Source organism: Emys orbicularis, chromosome 3, assembly GCF_028017835.1.
Source record: "Emys orbicularis isolate rEmyOrb1 chromosome 3, rEmyOrb1.hap1, whole genome shotgun sequence".
NCBI lineage: Eukaryota > Metazoa > Chordata > Testudines > Emydidae > Emys > Emys orbicularis.
In genome coordinates this window covers 93,624,928-93,647,626 of record NC_088685.1, presented here as the reverse complement: position 1 = coordinate 93,647,626, position 22,699 = coordinate 93,624,928, and the positions used below count along the sequence as shown (strand labels likewise).

Below are 22,699 nucleotides of genomic sequence, written 5' to 3'. Positions count from 1 at the left end.
GCTTCAATGGCACTGGCAGATTGGAATTGTTCCAGACTGGTATTGTATGAATGGGGATTAAAGTGATAAGGGAAGACTGCTTTTACAAACCCTTGACTGAGAAAAAGCAGGCTAAAGAGTGAGTGGCACTAGTGTCATGGTCAAGAGAAAGATATATATATATATATTTTTTTTTTGTAAGAAGGGGCTGTACAGCAGGTAGTAGAGAGCTGGAAAGTTACCAGAGAAAGAAGAGTGGATGGTGGTGTTAATCACTTTCTGTTCTGCAGCTGTCCGTGTAATCCCAAAACCTTGTGTATCTCTGAAAACTAGCCAGCCATGGAATGGCTGAGCACATGCTCCCCTTCTGCACATTTAGTGACAGAGGCCATGAAACTTCCAAATCCAATTTCATTTATAATGCATGGAAGCTCGTGGATAGGCTTATAAATAAGCATTTTGTTCAATACTTTTGTCAGTTCTTGTATGATATAATTATGTAACAAAATTCCTTTTTGCTTATTGGAACAAACATAATTTTCATCTTTTTAATTTATCAAAGAGTCTTAACATGCAGTATCCAAGCAAGAATCATTCCTGAGTGACTCAGAAACCTTGTCTGAGATTTTTATCATCCGTTATCCAGTTTTTGGTGTCTGGTTTACTCTTTTTACGATGTGGCATGTCCAGATGGTGTTGGAAGCGGCAACTTTTTCAAATATGTTTCAGGGTAAATTGGGCATCTTTTCAAGATTGGTTTTCTTTAAAAATGGCAGCTCTTCTTGGTTTCTTGCTCTGCAACAAAATTATCCATATGTATGAACAATCCTGATCCTTAGGAGACTTGTTTTATAGTTGAGAATTAATGCAAAAGAGACTTAACTTTATACAGAATTCTGTGACCCGTATTAATCAAAGGATGGAAGCGTCTGTGGGTAGAAGCTCAAAGGGATGGTGACCTAGCTAGACATCGCACAGGGTGGTAATATTTACCACTTTTATTTTGCAAAAAATCTCCCTAGCAAAAGTGATAAAGAAAATAGGGCTAACATTTGTACTCTTATATTCATGATGTTCTGTATCTTCATGCACAGCTCCTTTTGATGTAAATAGAACAAGGGCTTGGTATGGTCATTGTACCAGAAGAATCATAATTAAATTATTTAGAAGATTTTACTGTATGTAAAGCCATTAAACAGTTGAGAAGGAAGAGGAAAAGAAGTAGCTGTTGGTAGCCTGGAGAGTACCCTGGGTGGAGTAAGGTGGGGCTAAGGGGAATATTTGCCATCAAAAGTAAGCAAGCCCTTTGACACTGTTATTCAAAGGAAAACTGGCTGTTTATCCCGGCTCCATGGGGGCTTCCAGGATGCTGGCATGCAGTGGATTTGGAGTGGAACTGTTGAGTCCCAGGTCCTGTCTTGACAAACAAAAAGTGTGTGTGTTTAAATCATCTTAGTTGAACACAATTGGAATGCCCAGTTAAGGTGCTGCTAACGTGTTTTGGAGCTATGTTAGCTGGCGGTGTTGTAGCCTAGTTTTCCCCTATGTCTTAACAGGGCTGTTCAATCCTGCTAAGCTAATGTGATTAAAAAATAAACCCTTTTTTGCCTGTCAGGACTTGTCCCCAGAGAATACTTCAGTTATTGGGTTGGAGTGGGAGTCCTGAAATGATTCTGTTCCTACTCTGTAGCTTGGGAGCATTTCTTCATGCATGTCCCTTTTTCCCCTTTGAAATTCCCTAGTGGCTTTCTCACTTACTCTGGCTAAGTGCTGGGGAAAGGATTTCATTCCAAATGCACCGTAGCAAGTGTAAAGGAAATTGGTGCTTTGTTAAAATTGTAGGGTGAAATCCTGGCCCCATTCAAGTCAATCTGAAAGCTCCAAGTGACTTGAATGGGGCCAGGATTTTGTCCCTTGCACTCAGATATAGAAGTGTTGAGTCCCACTTTTAAATCCTATCTATGATGAGAGGTACTGGAGCTTCCTCTTGAACAGTCGTGGGGCTGAGACTTTTAGACACTGGCTATGGTAGATCTTTAAGTGGATCCCTCTTTGCGTATAGTGCATATCACAGCTAGTTGAAAAATGTGGAAATTCTTTCATGTTTCAATAGAAATACTAGATTTTTGAAAATTATTGACCAATTCTAATACGCCTCCCTACATCCCATTTTTTACATGGCTGTTCTTTACAGTCAAGGTTATTTATATACCTTTGCTTATAATGAAGAAGAAGGGTGTCTTTATTCTGTTTTTCCCCAAATCCAGTGCACCAGGGTAGCAAGAGTTCTTCTGTGATTCAGTCTGTTAGCAAGTGCGAGAACCTTCTATAAAACTACTGAAGTTTTGTTGACTGACTCGTAGTAGACATGACTATTAACTCCACCCTGTATATAGGGAGGTGAGACTGGCTCTTTAAAGAGAAGGAATTAGGGTGCTAGGACAGAGGAGGTTCTGGAAGGAAACCCTAGGAATGGCCAGGCTACAAGAGGACACTTGGGCACAGGTTTATGTTGTGGTGGTGTCTTTGAGTTAGCAATAAAGCCAATCCCTGGGAAAGGGCTAAATTTGGACACTGACTTGGGGGTCTGAGTGGTCTTCTGATGGTGGGGAAGGGATTCAGCTGTTCATGTACAATGTCTTGTTTGACTTCAACAATTGGCTATACGCAGTGTAGGAAGTGTACACAAGTACAGTGTAAAACAATCTATAAAAGATTTTTTTTTTATTAATGCTATGAAAAGAGAGGTAAAGCAACTTTTAACTGATAGGCTCCCTGAATTTAAAAGGGAGTCTCCCTGTCTGCAGTAATCAGATTGAATTGAGAGCAAAAGTGGAACAGGGGGGTAAAGAGTACATTGAATATGAAGACAAGGAAGCGAGCCAGCATAGCAGGCATGAGGTAATTTACGGAGACTTTTGTGCCAAATCTAAAATAAAAAACATCTGTAGTCTACGTTTCTGAATTTTGCTGTGTGCTAATAGGCTGTATCTGGAAGAAAGAAAGGAACTCATATAAATATTATTAGCAAGTGAGGTAAAATCTTGGCTCTACTAAAGTAAATGGCAAAATTCTCATGGACTTCAGTGGGGCCAGGATTTTACCTATGCTTGATAGGTTGATAGTAAAACTTTATAGTTAAGTGTGTGTGTGTGTTATGTATATATTCATAGATTATAAGGCCAGAAGGGACACTGTGATCATCTGGTCTGTCATTCTGCATAACACTGGCTATAGGACTTCCCTTAATTAATTCCTGTTTGCAGTAAAGCATATCTTTTTTGAAAAGCATCTCCTCTTGATTTAAAAAATTTCCATATAAGGTAAATCTACCGCAACCTTTGTAAGCCGTTTCAGTGGTGATTAACCCTCAGTGGAGAAACTAATAAGTAAATAAAATTGTAAAATATTGCACCTTATTTCAAGGTGTGTGTGTGTGTGTGTGTGTGTGTGTGTGTGTGTAAATATATTTAAAAAAAAAAAGACTTGGTTGTAAACTAGAATGTGACATCTCACAAATTGAATCAAATGCCTTCATATAATCTTTGCCTGTCTTCTTTGTTCTGTTTGTCTGTGCTTGTGCCTTTAGATTGATCTAATCTCCGCCAAAAAGGGCTTGAAAACTTGTCACTGACCTAGTATTGTACAGTGGCTTATGCATTTACAGAGCCATATAAATGATGTTTCTGTCTTGGATGCATTTTAAGATCAAAGTCAAACTGTTGTATTTTGTATTACTCCTCCCTTCTCCCCAGAGGGTTTTTCACTTCTCTGGAAATACTAATAGCTTAAAATCTTCATAATTTGTGCGAGTTCATAATTAGATGTTATAACAAAGAGAGTTATACATTTGGAAATGGCTTCTGGGGATATGTAAAGAATAGTGTACCTGTAGCCATCTGTATGCAATATGGCTTAATTGCATTAAAGGGTTCTAGAGACAACATAACACGAGAGCTAAGTTTTAAGTAGATTATTCATGTCACCAAATCACAGAAGAAATTACATGAATTTATAGTAACTCTGGGTTATAATATTAAATGTAATTAGTCTAAAATACTGTTCTAGTTGAGTTGTGATTTAAAGCTGCAAGTCAGGGAGTTCAGTTAGATAAGACTTCATGCTGTTTCACCCTCTACTCTCCTGGGTTTCTCACTCTCCTCTACTTTGTCATTCTTCCCTCCCTTCTCACATCATTCTTCTCTCTATTCACTTGCTTGCATTATGGGAGGGTCTCCTATTACCTGATCAGAAAACTGGGAAGTAGAATATGTTAATGTGTGAATGTTTATTTTACCGATAAGTTACACAAGATGCAGGTATGGGCCTTTTTCATACAGAGGGCAGTATGTTATCGGTCTACATGGGTAAAATTGCTAGGTTCCCTACAAAGTTTTTCCAATAGTAAAAGGGGTTTATAAAGAGAGCTGTCTTTTCTCTATCTACAACTCTGTAAGCTCCATGCTAAAATAAATAAAAATTCTCCTCCCTTTTGTCTCAATAGTCTTCCCTTTCCCACTCCTCTATTTTTCTGGTTTTTTCTCTCCCTTTATCTTATTTACTATTTATCCATTTTCTCTCCTTCTTATTTATGGTCATCTTTTAGAGCAGGGGTGGGCAAACTACGGCCTGCGGGCCGGATCTGGCCCATCAGGGTTTTGGATCCGGCCCTTGGGATTGCCACTCCTGTGGCATCGTGGGCCCCGCGCCACTCCCGGAAGCGGCCGGCACCATGTCCCTGCGGCCCCTTGGGCTGTTGCCTGCAGGCGCTGCCCCCCGCAGCTCCCATTGGCTGGGAACGGGGAACTGTGGCCAATGGGAGCTTCGGGGGAGGTACCCGCAGGCGAGGGCAGCGTGGAGCCCTTTGGCACCCTCCCCCCCCCATCCCAGGGGCCGCAGGGACGTGGTGCCAGCTACTTCCGGGAGCGGCGCGGGGCCAGGGCAGGCAGGGAGCCTGCCTTAGCCCCGCTGCACGCTGCTGCCACCCCGGTGCCTTTGAAGGTAAGCGGTGCCGGGCCCGAGCCCACACCCTGAACCCCTCCTGCACCCCAACCCCTGCCATGAGCCCCCTGCCACACCCCTCCTGCACTCCAACCCCTTGCCCTGAGACCCCTCCTGCACCCCTGCCCTGAGCCCCTTCGTACACTGTGCACCCCTTCTGCGCCCCAACCCCTTGCCCTCAGCCCCTGCCTGCACACCGCACCCCCTCCAACACCCCACACTCCCTCCCGCACCCGTGCCCCAGCCCTACATTCATGGCCCTGTATGCAAGTTCCTCACCCAGATGTGGCCCTTGGGCCAAAAAGTTTGCCCACCCCTGTTTTAGAGTATAAGCCCAGAAGGGATCACCAGATCATCTAGTTGACCTCCTCTATAGTACAGGCCACCAGCACCTGCACACAAAACCCAACAACCAAAATTAGACCCCAGTATTATAGCCCGCAGGAGACTAGACTATTCCGTACCACAGACAGAGAATAGGAGGGACTGAGGTTCACCAGTGCCTGACGTCCCTGCAATAGCAGGCAAATGATTAAGTGAGAGAGACCAGATAATCCTGGCAAGTGACTCGTACCCACAAGCTGCAGAGGAAGGCAAAACCCCCCTAAGGTCAGTGCCAATCTGACCTGGGGAAAATTCCTTCACAGCCTCACATATGAGGATCAGTTAAACCCTGAGCATGTGAGCAAGAACCAGCCAGTCAAGCACTGACAGAGAAACTGTTCAGTAGCATCTCATGAACCTGGCCTTTCTCCTCCAGTGTCCCATCTCCAGCCATGGCCATCCCTGATCTTTCAGAGGAAGGAGATTAAAAAAAAAAATTAGTTCCTAATTGAAGAACTGCAGAAGCCTTGTTAAATAAAATAAATGTGTTGAAATAACACAAGATAAAAATGTAGTTACCATTGCTGAAAGTTTATTGCTTGAAGCCTGCCCTAATGCCTTTTCCAGAGTGCATGAACATAGGGACTTTGCCATGCATTGCTGGTCACCTGACATGCGTAAACCACACCGCCCATGCTTCCTGATCATTTGTCCATCATAAGCATAGAAAAACCTTCGGAAGCAGACAGACTACAGCAGCCAAAGTAACACTGTGGCTCAGTAGTGCTTTATTAATGAAGCTAACCACAGAGGTAATCTAAGTAATCCATGTGACTTTTAGTCAATTTCCCTCTTGCCTGATGGTGACTTAATGTAGAAGAATTCTGTTTAGCTCTTCATATATAAATCTATAATGCTTGTCTGCTGCTAATGGTGCAAAGATCAATAGAGTGTGTGTGTGTGTGTGTGTGTGTGTGTGTGAATCATAAAAGGGGGGAACAAAAACTGTAAAGAAAAATAAGACATAAAATGCCGTAAAAATGGAGGGACTAAATTGTCCCTTCCACACACAAAGCTTCAGGAAGGGACTTTGCAGAGATTTCATAGATACTTTCTTTGCAAAGATTTCCCCACATCTCCCTGTTGCTGGCAGTGAGATGAGAAGTCACTCCCTAACCTGGAGTATGACCAGAGATCCAGGGGAGGTCAGGGCCATCTGCATGTAGACCCTGTACTTCCATAGCAACTTCAGATCCTAGCAGGCTCTCCCTTCCCCCAGTTTTCTCTTTTAGGAGCTGAATGACTGTGGGCTCCTCCTTGTCTATGGTGGCCATCAGGGACATCCTTGGAAAGGTTATTACAGCCTAGAGCTGTGCTAGCTTCTGTGGGTGGGGATGATTGTGGCTTCGAGTACATCTCCTACCCCCTGAAGTGGACACTGGACTGTCCAAGGATGGAATAGTGTTGCAGAGGCCTCTAAGTCTACTCTTTTGCATGGGCGAGGGGAAATCTGTGCATAGAGGACCTCTCCATGCGTAGCATAAGGGAGGGGGCATGATTTGGCCAAGGATCTTATTAAAACTGTCGACAAAATGTTCCTCCACTCCTCTCTGTTTTGTGTACACTTCTGAAAGATGTGGTTTCTCAGAAGAAAAATCTTATGTTCATTCCTTTTAAAGCCATTATAGAATGTGCATGGGATGGTGTAAATCAATTGTCTCTCTTGTGAATGTGAGAGACCTCATGGGTACAAAGTCATAAAAGTCAGAATTTTCATTAATTGAAGTAATAGCATATTTCACTGCTCTGATTTCTACAGCTGTTACATATCAATACATGTTTGTGTACTCTATATGATTGGTGCTGTACAAACACATTAAAAGACACAGTCCTTGCATGAAGAAGCTTATAACCAAATTCCTTTATCCTGCAAGATGATCAGCACCTTCAAATTCAGTTGAGATCTATAGGAATTGAGGACTCTTATCAACCTGCAGGGTTTGATTCTATTATAGCTAATACATCTATCCTTTTTGTTATTTTACAAGGTCATATTTTGCTATGTGTAAGACACTTTGGGCCTGATTGTGCTGAAGTTAATGGAAGTTTTGCCACTCATTGCATTGTGAGTTTGACCAGGTCTATAAATCATAATAGGTGGCTGTCAATGAGTTATAAGAAAACAATTTACGGAATGGAGGGTTTCTGGTGCCATAGTAAACCACAAGAGCTTTTCTCTTACGGTGTGGGATCCCACCGGAATCCTGAGATGGATTGTTTATAAAATTGCATTAATATACTATATGGATCTGCCATTGCTTCTCACCAAATTGTGATTTAGTGTTGTGCAGAAATGTACCTTGTTTCCATAGTTGGAAGTGAAGTAGTGCTTCCCTAATAATTTTCAACCCCCTTTAATTTGAGAGGAGTAGAAGAATAAACAATATCTTATCAGTTTTGAGGCAAATTGTAAGTTGCTTGGAACACAGTTTTACTGATATGCTAACTTTTTTTGGCTTTAGAATAATATTAATCTGTTTATCTATGAAGAATGGTGTTTTTATAGACATTTCTCACACCTGAAAAGTTATGCATACCTGTTCTGAAGTATACATAGAAGGACACAGGTCTTATTGTATTTCTTTTTGTATATTTTCTTAACTTGCACATGTAATCTGTTAATTTCTATGACCGCTCTTGTTGAATGAGCTCTACTTCTGCACACCTCCTTAGGAACAAGGTAAGAACTTCTCTGATGAAATCCTGTCACCTTAAAAGACATGTAGGAGGGGAGCTCCCAGCCTGCAGACTATAAATATATGTAGGAGGGGCTTCTCCACGGTTGCTGACCATCTAAGGCCTGTAGGGTAGGAGATACCTGCCAGTACCTTTCTGAAGGTGTGCAGAAAGGGAGCTTATTTCCTGCTTGCCTTGTCTGAAGTGGAGTTCTTAACCTTCAGTCCTCAGAAATTGTGCATGTTGGGAGCTCTGCTATTACGAACGTTTTAAACTGCACAGGCCAGTTTTAGTGCAGTATTGGCCGCTTGATGGTATTGATAGTATTGTCAGCAAAAACTGGAAACAGCAACTCTGTACATATAACATAAATATTACGGTGAAAAAGTGGACATTCCCAAACAAATCTTACTTAAAGAAAAGTTGTTTGAATGCTGATTCCACAACCTCGTTGTGCGAGAACCAAAGAAGCAGCAATCTTTTCTAAAACAAACAAATCCACATACAAATAGTTTCTAGAACCTGAAACATCAGTAAAGCTGGAAATGAGTAGTTAAGATATTTAGCTAATCTCACATTGCCGTCCCAACTTGGTCACTTTATGCTCCAAACCAGCTGCATCATCCATCCAAGCTTCATTTTATATGGTTTCTCTTTCTATAGAGGAGCAGAAAGATTTGTAACAAATTATACTGCATGGTGTTTTTTGGATAGACAATGAGCATAGAAAGAACCTGCTCCCAGGACATTCAGTCTATTCTTAACAGCAGCAGAAAACCCTCTACATGGAAATGCTGTACAACCAAATGCAAGCAGTTCTCCTGGTGTCAGCAGCACCGCTTACCTTCTGAGACATTGGGAAATCCCATTCATCCTGGAATATCTTCTTTCAGACAGACCCAAAGTCTTCAATCAGTTCTATAAGATACTCTTGGCAGCTACTGATGCGTTCCATCTCCCTGTTGAGGGCTGCTCAGTCTTTACCCATCCCATGACTATGAAGCTCTGGAAGGACATCATAAGGAGATACCCTCCAGTTTCTAAACTGATCCGTATCTGAACCTTGTCCCCTCTGCACTCATGGGGCTACTGTTTGGCTTCCTGTTCCCACCTACACCTCTCTCGGAAGGTGGCCTTCCTTAAAGTTATGACCTTCACTAGGAGGGTAGGCAGGTTGGGGCAAACCCACTAGACGCAGGCTTTCATAGAGACAAAGTCTCTTTGAGACTGCATCCCGAATTAATCCCTAAGGTGCCTTCTGAACTTCACCGTAACCGGACTGTTCGCTTCCCAGTGTTCTACCCAAGGCCCCACCTTAACACTGAAGAAATCAAGCTTAATTCTCTGGATGTACGCAGGGCCTTGGCCTTCTGTTTGTGCCAGACAAGACCCTTTACGAAGTCTCTGAGATTATTTGTCACTATCGCTGAAAGAATGAAGGGAGAAGCTATATCTTTGAGCAGCTACTTGGGGTTCTTTACACACCTTCGCCAAGCATTATGCTCTGGTTCAAACTTCAGCTTCAGACGCTTCCTTTGGCTCAGGTATCCTCTGCTGTGTAGTACAGAGTGCTTCCTCGCACCCTCCTCCTCCTCAATGAGCACTGCTTGGGAGTCACCCACAGGAATGAAGAAGAAAGGAAGGTTGTTTACCTTTCCTAGTAACTGGAATTCTTCAAGATATGTAGTGCCTGTGGATGTTCATGATCCTCCTTCCTTCCCCGCTGCTTGGGTCCCCTTTGGATTCATGGTAGAGTAGGGACTGGAGACATGATTGACAGTTGGTCTGCACTGCCTCTTGTGCCCTCTATTGGGAGAAGGAGGAGGCACAGATCAATGGACGCTGCTCTTGAAGCATTTCTGGTTCCGGGCTCACGGAGCACATGTGCACCCACAGTGAATACCCATAAGGATCACACATCTTGAATTCCAATTGCCATATGGTAAGTAATCTTCCTTTCTTTGTAGCCATTCATTGTTCCTCCACAGGAGTATTTGAATGGAAAGTCACTCCAGCTATTGTATTTACAGTCCAATTTATAAAGCAAATGATTTTTTAAAGAAAGACTGACACTGACCGTGATTAGGTGTGGTCATGTTTAATTTCAACATAGCAAGATTACTTTTAACATTCTTTGTCAGTTTAAGTAATGTTGGTTGTCCATGCTGACTCATTTCTGGTCACAATTTTGAAATTGCTGTGTCAAAAGCAGTGTCAAGGACAGAAAATGTGGTATTCTGTAGTTTCAATATAATTTACCAATTTCATAACAAGGGTGGAAGACTTTAACTGTTGCTTATAGTTTAGCATCTAAGTTCATTAACTCCTTTATTGTTCTTAGTGTAAATGCACCTTTTTATCAAACTCCCTAAACTGGGATTCTAAAACCCTTCTTGTGAAGGTTATTCTGTTATATAAATGCATAAATTTATGCACAATTATATTAAAATCTACACCTGCTGCTAAAATAAAGTGCTGATGCAGCCCAAAAGCTAGCTAGCTGGCTAGCAATCTGTCACCGGTATCTGAGCACTCCCTATGTGACATTTTCTGTAGAAATGTTAAATTTTATACAAAAAAAGGCAATGAATGTTGAGATAATCTGTCTCAATAAATATTAGTCCACTTCTGGCTCTGCATACACTTTGCTGTCCACTGATTTTTATATTTAAAATTATTTTTATATTATATATAAACACTCATGGTGGTAAGACAGCATCTTATCTTTCATTTATTTTGACTGTCCAGCCTTAAAGAGCAATAATTAACAGCTCTTGATAAACTAAGCCTATTCCAGACATATTCTGGGAGTGTTTGTTTATTTTGCTCATTGGAAGGAATTGCTATGTAATCTGACCATAATTCTAATCTTTTTGGAACAGATTTTTAGAACACTTATTTGTAAATCAGATCATCTTCACAAGAGATAAAACTGGTCAAACTGTAAAATACTGCATTAATTTCTAACTGGTGTGATACTTGCTGGCGTTGTGTGTGTCTCACTCTCCTCCCCCAATTAGGCAAGATTGGCATTCTATGCTGATTGGCTGGTTTAAGATAAGAACAGCAGGGTAAGACAGGTGCACTGGCAGAGCAGTGTAGGGAAGCTTGCATATCATCTGCCCATGTTAAGCTTGGCTCAGTTATATTGGTCCCTCACTTTTACATATATCACAAATTCACAAAGTAGTGTTGAAGAAGAGTTGGGGGATATGAGAAAGTGTATGTGGTGATTGTCATGCAATTTTCTTTTAAATACTCCAAGCTAATGAATTTTAAATAATGAACTGAATTAATTCAGCCTGCAAGGTGTGTGTGGGGTGGTTTTTTTGCTTTCTGTTTTTTGCTTTCTTAACTGCCTTAGTTTAGAATTGGGGCTTTGTATCTTTACACTTCAAATTTGCAGTGGTTACAATTTAACTTTCAGTTCTTGAGACAAATTTTTTCTAGGGACTCAATTTAATAAAGTAGAGTGTCTTATTGCATTCTGTTTTTTTTTTTTAACAATTTATGCCAATGGAGTAAATTAAATATGAAAAGCTACCACATATGTACAATAGTTACTCTGCATAATGGTTTTCATCTGCAAAATGCACTAATGGGACTGTAAGATAAAATAAGAATTTTCATTTTTTTCGTGGCTAAGGTCCTTTTTGTTTTCAGTTTTTACTGATTTTTACCAAAAAATTAAAGCCTGGGTTTTACAAAAACTGTTATTTTGGTTTATATTGATTTTTCTTTTTTTATTCCTCCCCCCCCCCCCAATTTTGGATCACTCAAATACATTAGTGACCATAATATAATTAAATTTAACATCCCTGTGGTGGGGAAAACACCACAGCAGCCCACCATGGTAGCATTTAATTTCAGAAAGGGGGACTACACAAAAATGAGGAGGTTAGTGAAACAGAAATTTAAAAGGTACAGTGCCAAAAGTGAAATCCCTGCAAGCTGCATGGAATCTTTTTAAAGATGCCATAATAGAGGCTCAACTTAAATGTATACCCCAAATTAAAAAAACATAGTAAGAAAACCAAAAAAGTGCCACTGTAACAAAGTAAAAGAAGCAGTCAGAGGCAAAAAGGCATTCTTTTAAAAGTGGAAGCTAAATCCTTATAGAAAAGAGCATAAACTCTGGCATGTGAAGTGTAAAGATATAATTAGGAAGGCCAAAAAAGAACTTGAAGAACAGCTAGCCAAAGACTCAAAAAGTAATAGCAAAAAATTCTTTATGTATGCAGAAGCTGGAAGCCTGCTGAACAACCAGTGGGGCCACTAGACAATCGAGATGCTAAAGGAGCACTCAAAGACAATAAGGCCACTGCGGAGAAACTAAATGAATTCTTTGCATTGGTCTTCATGGCTGAGGTTGTGAGGGAGATTCCCAAACCTGAGCCTTTCTTTTTAAGTGACATATCTGAGGAACTGTCCCAGATTGAGGTGCCATTAGAGAAGGTTTTGGAACAAATTGATAAATTAAACAGTAATAAGTCACCAGGACCAGATGGTATTCACCCAAGAGTTCTGAAAGAACTGCAATTTCACATTTGAGAGCTACTAACTGTGGTTTGTAACCTGTCATTTAAATCAGCTTCTGTACCAAATGACTGGAGGATAGCTAATGTGGCACGAATTTTTAAAAAGGGACCCAGAGGTGATCCTGGCAGTTACAGGCCGGTAAGCCTGACTTCAGTACTGGGCAAACTGGTTGAAATTATAGTAAAGAACAGAATTGTCAGACACATAGATGAACATAATTTGTTGGAGAATAGTCAACATGGTTTTTGACAATGCATGATTTCCCTTTACAATCTACTAGAATTCTTTGAGGGGGTCAGCAAGCATGTGGACAAGGGAGTTCCAGTGGATATAGTGTACTTAGATTTTCCAAAAGCCTTTGACAAGGTCCCTCACCAAAGGCTCTTAAGCAAAGTAAGCTGTCATGGGATAAGAGGGAAGGTCCTCTCATGGATTGGTAACTAGTTAAAAGATAGGGAATAAATGGTCAGTTCTCAGAATGGAGAGAGGTAAATAGTGGTGTCCCCCAGGGGTCTGTACTGGGACCACTATTATTCAACATATTCATAAATGATCTGGAAAAAGGGGTAAACAGTGAGGTAGCAAAATTTGCAGATGATGCAAAACTACTCAAGATAGTGAAGTCCAAAGCAGACTGTGAAGAGTTACAAAGGGGTCTCTCAAAACTGGGTGACTGGACAACAAAATGACAGATGAAATTCAGTGTTGATAAATGCAAAGTAATGCACATTGGAAAACAATCCCAACTACACATATAAAATGATGGGGTCTAAATTAGTTGTTACCACTCGAGAGAGATCTTGGAGTCATTGTGGATAGTTCTCTGAAAACATCCACTCAATGTGCAGCAGCAGTCAAAAAAGCTAAAAGAATGTCAGGAATCATTAAGAAAGGGATAGATAATAACACAGAAAATATCAGAATGCCTCTATATAAATCCATGGTAGGCCCACATTTTGAATACTGCATGCAGATATGGTCGCCCCATGTCAAAAAAGATATATTGGAATTGGAAAAGGTTCAGAAAAGGGCAACAAAAATAAGGTACGGACAGTTTCCGTATGAGGAGAGATTAATAAGATTGGGACTTTTCAGCTTGGAAAAGAGACGATGAAGCAGTAAAATGATAGAGGGCTATGAAATCATGACCGGTGTGGAGAAAGTAAATAAGCAAGTGTTATTTACTCTGTCTTATAACACAAGAACTAGGGGTCACCAGGTGAAATTAATAGGCAGTAGGTTGAAAACAAACAAAAGGAAGTATTTCTTCACACAATGCACAATCAATCTGTGGAACTCTTTGCCAGAAGATGTTGTGAAGGCCAAGACTTTAACAGCGTTCAAAAAAGAACTAGATAAGTTCATAAAGGATAAGTCCATCAATGGCTATTAGCCAGGATGGGCAAGGATGGTGTCCCTAGCCTCTGTTTGCCATAAGCTAGGAATGGGTGATGGGATTGATCACTTGATTACCTGTTCTGTTCATTCCCTCTGGGGCACCTGGCATTGGCCACTGTTGGAAGACAGGATACTGGGCTAGATGGACCTTTGGTCTGACCCAGTATGGCTGTTCTTATGAAAATACTGATTAAGAAAATCCAATCCATTACCTTAGGTAGCTGTGTTTGTTAATCAGTTATAATCAGTTAGTCTAAATGTAAATGCAAGGATGTCTGTGAAAGCAAGACAATAGTAGAAAATGTATATACCCACACACTTGCCTGCATATATGTTCGTGCTGTTAATGTACAGATCATGCAATAAACTACATCATTAAACTTCTTTTTACTTTCAGTACACTTACATTTTCTATTTGTTGCTTTTTTTCTGTCATCCTGTCCCCCTCTATCAACCCCAATATTTACCCAGAAAACTGGGGGTGATAATCTTTTGCACCGATTTTCATCCATTTAAAAATTTTGAAATGGAAACGTTGATAAATTCCCAGATAATGTAAACAAAAATGTAGGGCCTTGTTTATGGCCCATCTAAAGGCTTAGACACCTGGAATTACATCATTTAGATGTGCTGCATTCTTTAGTGGCCAGACTGTACCTGGCCCCTGCTATGGTATGTAAAGAAAAAAGAAACTTTCTTCCCTCCATCTTGTGTTTCCTGCAAGTAGGCCAACTGCAGTTGCAATTACTGGGCATGTCCAGAGCAGGAAAATAGGTGGTGGTGTTAGTAGTGGTTTTAAAATGTGAACACATTTAAAAACATCATCATCTTTCTAATCTAGATGACGTTTGAATGTAGAGATTGCTTCTTGTATAAACTTTGCATTGGGCATAAAGGTTGTGTATAGTTAGTTTATGACTGGGATTTTTCCTCAGTGCATATGTTTTTGTGTGTTAAAGGCTGCAATATCAACAAGAAACTTTGTATTACTTTTTTGGTATTTGTATCTCTTTTCTGTACTTCTCCTTTATTAAAAGAGGAAATAAAATGCAAATCTTTAACAGGATGTTAATTATCTCTCAAGCTAAGTAAGTCAAAGACATTTCTGACTGACGTCTGCCTTAGGCCAACTTTCTTCTTTTGCTTGGAATAGTCATGCGCAGCAAGAGTTATGGGCAGTGTAGTGAATTGCTGTGAATGAGGCTGAAGGAAGGATATAATAGTAATTCTCCCAATCACTGCAGTGAGGATGTTTTGTGGCTGGCTGAGGGACAGGATATGTAGTGGTTTGGGCGGGCAGAGGTATTTGAGTGAGTTTGGGGGGAAAGACCGAAAATGTAAAGGAAGAGGGTACAGAACACTATGGAGAAAGAGAAGGAAATGACAGACTCTGACAACAACATAGGAAAAAGATACACAATTAACTTTTATTAAGAGGGAAAAATGGGAGGTAACCAGGAAGGGACAGGCGGTGTAACAAAAACAAGAGAGAGATGTTAAGTTACAATTCTGAAAATGTATTAAATAGTGGACAGTATTTCAATTAACTACTGTATCCAGGAAATGGTATCCAGGTGTCGTATTCATAAAATCACTAATTCTCAACCACAGGTATGCAAACCCCTTGGGGTACACAGAGGTCTTCCGGGGGTGCATCAACTCATCTTGATCTTTGCCTTGTTTTATAACAGGCTACATAAAAAGCACTAGCGAAGTCAGTACAAACTAAAATTTCATACAGACAACGACTTGTTTATACTGCTCTATATACTATACACTGAAATTTAAGTACTGTACAATATTTATATTCCAGTTGATTTATTTTATAATTATATGGCCAAAATGAGACAGTAAGCAATGTTTTCAGTAATAGTGTACTGTGACACTTGTGTATTTTTATGTCTGATTTTGTAAGCAAGTAGTTTTAAAGTGAGGTGAAACTTGGGGGGTGGTACGTAAAACAAATCAGACTCCTGAAAGGGGTACAGTAGTCTGGAAAGGTGGAGAGCCATGCCTTAAATTGCAGGAGGTAGGGCATTTTAGAGGCATGGTGGTATACGTATTTTCGCCATGGCTAGTAGGCTTGTTAGATGGGTATATTTTTCAAGTCCTGTCAAAAACTATCAGTTCCTTAGCTGCATTCTCGTCTCCGTGAACAGCTATTGCACAGTCAGATCACTATGTAATTTGGGTGTTGTAATGAACTCAAAAATTGTTAAATGACCTGAAAATACCTGTGCGTTGCATGTGAGAATGGTTACTGAATGTGAGACTAACCTTTGAGGATCACTTGCTATTGAAAGTGTGATGTATAGTTAACTGCTAGATAAGCATATAACAAGACCACTTCTCAGTTTTTAATGTCTGACTTCTGATTAGACGTACAAATCTGGTTGTCAATATTCTACTTGAAAATATGCTTAACTAGACTATGTTGGTTACTGAAAGTTGCTTTCGGATGGACCTCTGGTTAGCATACCAGGTATGCATTTGATCATCCTTATAAAATGTATACTCTGGGGATTAATTGTAAGCATGGTCATGTACTCTGTATAATCTATGTTTCATAATTCTGCAGAACTGTGCTTTAGAATCCAGTCTTTGTTTCTTTAAAAAAGGAAATCTTAGATCCTGTGATTGTGAAAGAAACCTTTCAAATGTAAACTGAGTATAACCAGTGTAGTGATATTTTCCTGAGCCTGTAGCTAGCTTGGAAATGATACCTCTACCCGATATAACGCGACCCGATATAACATGAATTCGGATATAACACGGTAAAGCAGTGCTCCGGGGGGCGGGGCTGCGCGCTCCGCCGGATCAAAGCAAGTTCAATATAACGCGGTTTCACCTATAATGCGGTAAGATTTTTTTGGCTCCTGAGGACAGCGTTATATCGGGGTAGAGGTGTAGTTTTGAGAGATGTGAGCTGCCCCATTTATCTCTGTGTCTTTTTAAACTTTGAAACCTAATGTTGACCATTAGGTCATTGTTGATGTCAGTGTTAAGTGTTCCAATGCTGACTTCATTTTTAGCAAAACATTCAAGCAGCGTAATTATTTACACCTTGAAACTACTGTACCTTCCTTGCATTCAAGTACCAAAAGCTTCTACCACCTTCTACCCAGCTTCCATCTTCTCCTCCTATGGCTTCCTCAGTGCAACACAGTTCTGCGGCGTGTTGATGAGTGAATTTAAGACAGGCAACATACAGTAATTTTAAATATCTTGCTACAATCAGTGCAGTTTTGTTGTTTGTTCATGTTCAAATTTAAACCCGTAAAAGGCGTGTATTTTTATGTTTACCTGAAATGGTTGGGGAATTTCTAGTCTGCTACTTTGGACTGCCACAGTAACTGTTGCTACAGAAGCATTTAGGCCAACCTTGCCAAAGAATACACAGAGCCCTGATTGTAACTTTATTCATAACCAGATAGTCACTGTTGACTTCACTGGTCTGTATCTGGAATGACAGACTTCTGACTTCCTTCTCTGTAGGCCCAGATTACTCCTCCGCGGGATGGTTATCTGGTACTGAATCACTGTGGCAGGCCTCAACCATTCCATCGAGCAGCCGAAGTAACCATATCAGAAGACACAGTATAGCTTCTGACAGCGGGGACACTGGCATTGGTACCTCCTGTTCTGATAGTGTGGAAGGTGAGTGAAGATTCTTAAATTCTGAAGTTAATCAGTCTTGGTGAGAGAAAAAGAGATGAACTAAGAAGTTTTAAAGGCCGAATGTATCTTAAAATACTTATTTCTCCAATATTGTTAAAGAACATGAAATTGCCAATTTTTTATGATGGGTTGAGAAATTGTTTTGGTTAGATCGGTTTAAATTGCATTGTATGGGCCTTAACTTCTCTGTATCACAAAGTTGTCTTCTGTTGTGTGGGAGTAAAGATAGTTAAGTCACAGGACTGGGAAAAAGATGGAGAAAGGTCTCGTCCTCTTTTTGCCTTCTGTTCAGGGGAATACAAATTGCATTTTAATATGAGGCATCTCATGAACTGGCAAAATACTTTTGGATAATCTTAAATGAATCTAGAGAGGGATAAAACTAAGTTTGGGGATACGATATCGCCCAAGATTTCTCAAACTTGCTCCTATCACAGAAGACGTATAAGGGATTTAGCCATTACAACAGGAGTATCCCTATCCCCCTGCATGGAGGGCTCTCCCTGGAGATCAAAACTGCACCAGGGCAGTGAATGGGACAAGAATGGTTTAAGCCTATGTTGAGTAGTGATAGGCCACAGGGATGCATGGTCCCCTTTCCTCCAGCAGGGTTTTCTAGGGTAAGGTAATGCAGGTTGGGGCTATGTTACTTTTTTCTGCAGGGCCTTTCTGTGCATGGATCTCCTTAAAAGGAATCCTGGGACCACTGCAGCCCAGGAGAAGGGAGATCGCATGGGAGCCCCTGAGCCGGTGTAGAGGCACGGGTCTCTGTATGAATGCTCCTGACCTCCTGATGATGGCCTAGGATCCTCCGGGTTTGAGGCTGTAATGCCTCATTGCAAAGGGGGGCAGTCCTTTCCTACCCATCCCACTACCAGCATGCTGATTGAAGACGAGCTCTGAAAAGGAATCCTCTCCGTCTCCTTATTCCTGTACTGTGGGTTTAGCTGTGAGAAGGGGTAATCTGGCGCTATATTAAGCGACTCAGAAGTGATAACTGCTGTACAAAGGAGACATGTTCTCTGTTGGCTAATTGCGATGGATTTGTACTCTGATCAGTGTGAGTTCTTAACGCTGCTTTGTGTCCGAGCTTGTTGGAGAAATCCTCTGTAATAATTGGGCCTATGTATTTACCCTAATTGTCAGCTCAACTGTAAAAAGTCAGTAAAAGTTTCTAAAAGGTCACAACAACTATTAATGGGGGAAAGTACAAAAGAGGCAAAGATTAAATTAGTCAAAATAAAAAGGCTGATTAATATAATTCAAGAACTGTGTAAAAATTCTGCCTGGTAAGCAAGACAGTGTAAAACCAAAAATCAGTAAACCAAAATTGGTTTGTTTAAAAACTGGGCCCAGTTTGTAAACCAAATAATAAAAGGATTAGCTATTTCACCCATCATTCTCTTTTGAGTTCCTTAAACAGAGATTTTTTGGGGGGGAAATTGGCTACTGGAGTGAGCTTCACCATTATGGCTGCCACTACTTCCAGCATCTCCTGGGACCCCAAGCATTTGTCATCTTGATCCTAAGAGATGTCCTGACCAGAGAGGGACCCAGTTGACATCTCCAGCTCTGCAAAATCCCAAACACCTCCCGGGATGTGAGACTTTGTATCTATATTACCCATCTGAGTGTGTCCTTTCTTTTTTCTTTTCTTCTTTTTTCTAATAATAGTCCAGCTTAGCCGGGCAAGACTATATTTTGCAACACTACTATACGTCTGTGACCAGGAAAAGGCAACTGAAAGCAATACCCTAAATAGCCCAATGCTGGTACAAGATTTCCAGGTCTCAGAATGGCTAATAAGACTATGTGCTGTGTTGTGTTTCTCCAGTAGTGAGGTTGCCAGTGAAAGTCAGCACCAGAGACAGAAGCTGCGTTTTCTATCTTTGTTTTTCTTTTCTCTCCCTTTTTGTGTGGGTTTGTCTTGTTTGTCTTCTAAAAAACAAAATCCAACTCTAACACCACCAGCAATGACAGCTCCAGCTGATCTACTAATTTCTTCTCTTCCCCCCCCTCCCAATTTTTTTTTTTTTTTTTTTTACCATTTTTAGTATCCTCTAAAAACCTGTCAGACAAGGGGGGGGGGGGTTCTTCTAAAAACTTGCTTCACCTTTAAAAAAACAAACAAAAATGTTAAGATGAAAGCCTTATGGAGTACTTGACATTTCAAATGCTTTAACTGTTTTTTTCCCCTTTTCTGTATTTTTTGATAAAAGGTTAAAGTAATGTTTAATGGTGTGTTTGCCATGGTACTAAGCAAGCTAAGCTCTCTGTAATCCAAACCCCAAACCTTGTTTAGCTCTGTTTAAGCTTAAACAATAATAGGGTCTTGTTAACTCCTTTAACCTTTGGGTCTATATATTCCATCTAAATTAATACACCTCCTTTCTTCTTTTTCCAAATACTTTTTTATAAAATATGGTAGGATTTATGTAAAACAGATTATTCATTAGCTAGTCTATGAAGAAATATATTTCAGAAAAAAATTCAATAACCTAGATAGTAGTTCTGCAGTACTGGGATTTTATTTGATTTTTTTTTTTTAATTTGCTTTTTCAAATCTTCTTTCTTGATTCTTGCAAATTTAATGTTTTAACAGAGCAACTAGGTTGCTGTAATACTGAAATAATGCTTAGTTATGCAGCATTAGGGTTCTAGCCACACCCTTTACTCAGGCAAAGCTCCCATGAAATTCTGTGGGAGCCTTGCCTGAGTAAAATGTGTGGCTAGAGTCCAGAAGTGTTAGTGGCCCATAAGACCAGAAGAAGAGCTATATGTCTGCTCGAAAGCTTGTGTCTCTAATCAATAGAAGTTGGGCCAGTAAAAGGTATTCCCTCACTCGCTTTAGCCCATAATTTGCTCTCTGATCCACCCATTGGATTTCTGTTTCCTTATACGCAGATCCAGGCATTGTAGAATAGTGAGTTAAGATCTAGGCCTGGATAAAAGCACTTTTTTCTTTTTCTTGATGGCTTCCCCATTTGAGGGGTGGGTGGGAAAGAGAGAGGATGAAAAAGCAACTACTATAAAACTTGATTCAGGGGATATTTATCACTTTAAGAGCTACCTTATATCTCTATGGTGTTGACCTACTGTTACAAGAAACATCTCTTATTTTCAGTTACAGCAATCATGTAACATCTCTATATATTTTTCAGTTTGTATATTTTGTGCATTTGGTGATGCTTTACATACAGTCAGTTTCACTGTTTCCCTTAGTCCCCTGGCTTGTTAGCTGTTTGAAAACTTGCATGACAGTGCAGAAGAAAACAGGAAAAATGTGGTTGTAAAATACAAGTTGGCAGGAGGACTGAGGGGATAGGTAGTATCTGAACTTACTTCTTTGTAACTGACTAAATTTAAAGTTGACTGTTTTTTCAGGAACAAATTAGAATAGCTGATGCAATTTCGATAGGATTGCCAAGGCTGGCTTGTAGTTATAGACTCTCTATTCTTCTAGCCATCTGTTTTCAATGTGGGTGCTAGGGAAATAGCCCTTAGGGAACAGGCTCTGCAGAAAAGGTTTTTTTTGGTTTTTTGACAACTCAGCAAATCATTACAACTTCTAGCAATTTAAGACTGAAATGTGAGTTTGTTACCTTGCTTTTTCTGAAGCTACTAACAAATAATCTATTCTTAATTTTAGTTACAAAAATGCATTTTGTTAATGTTAACAATATCCTTGATTTTTTTTGTAAATAAAAGGTTTATTCAGTTGTTTAGAGCTGTAGTTATTAGTAAATGCAAAAATATGTTGTCTGATGCAAAGAATGAAATTCAAGTCACTTTTTTTTTAAGAAGGTCTGGTTTTCTCTTTCGCTATTGCATTTCAGTAATTTCTTTAAAAGGTGGTAAAATGAAATTTAAATATTTATTTGAACTATTTCAGGAGCATTCTTCTTTCATTCTGGAATTGTAGAGTTTAAAGGGATAATTCCTAGTCTAAAAAAATTACTTGGGACTAAAATTTTCAGATTGGGGGCAGAAAGAGTTTTTATAATGCCCAAGAGGAAGAGAAAATATCACTTAAAGTGTAGTTGTTCCCCTGCGGCACTGGGAGCCCAATGATAGTATATGAAAACCAGGAAATGAAACTGAGCAGTTTAGTTTCATTGTTCACGTTGAGCAAAGTGTGTATAGGGGAAAGTAAAGACTCTTGTGTGTTGAAAAGCTAACTGGACTCTTAAATCCATTCTGCCCTAATCATCTGATATTAGTAAAAGATTTGTATTAACTGTATTTATCTTCACTCAGAGTATCCTTTTAATCTTTCTGCCAACAAGTGGGGATGGACATGAACTTGTTCGCTGATACAAATCCTTGTTCACAAGTGTGTGGGTTTTTTTTACCAAATGTACATTGAGGCCAAATTCTTAATAGTATTTCTACTTAGAGCAGGAGAAAAAGTTCCAGAGGTGGGTGCCCCATCACTTGTGAGCTGAATAATAAAAAATATATTATCTTCTACAAGTCTGGCTTTATTTAAAAAAAAAATAGCTATACCTCCTGACTTTATGTAGTAGCTAATTCTCAAACAAAGATTTGTGTGAGCTTATTAGCAAGAAACCTTTTTCTCATGGAATGATTTTCTTTAGAGTTCATGTACTTTCTGAAAAGAGGGGTGGAAATTTTAGGATATTCTTCTTATAAGCACTGTAGATTCTATAGAGGCCTGTGAAGATGATTCCTTGCATTTCTTTTGGTGAGTATAGGAGGCAGTTACCTTGAAGCACTGCACAGAAGAAGAGGTTTTAGTGGGAGACAGGTGCTGGAAATCAGCTGATCAGCACCTCATGACTGGCCGAGGCTCTCAGCTCCATGATGGGTGGGGCGTGGAGAGAGAACCAGGAGAGAGGATACTCTCTGGTTACCAGAACATGAGGCTGAAGGCAAGCAGGCAGACCCTGTGGAGCCCCCTGGGGTGGGAGATGGTCCTACTTAGTAGCTACCGGAGGCCAGAGTATCCCAGTGTGAAGCCTAACCAGATGGTTTGTGTTTCTTGTCTTACAAATAACAAGAAAAGTATGCAAAAAGGGAGTCC

The 22,699-nt window shown here is 40.1% G+C and overlaps 1 protein-coding gene across 1 annotated transcript in view; it reads left to right on the top strand.

Annotated features, from left to right (window-relative positions):
• CEP85L (centrosomal protein 85 like) overlaps window positions 1-22,699 on the top strand; it is a 164,644-nt gene that overhangs the window by 8,987 nt on the left and 132,958 nt on the right. The window contains exon 2 of the mRNA XM_065401924.1: window positions 17,473-17,634. Coding sequence (XP_065257996.1) covers window positions 17,473-17,634 — 162 coding nt within the window. The remainder of the gene's footprint in view (window positions 1-17,472; window positions 17,635-22,699) is intronic.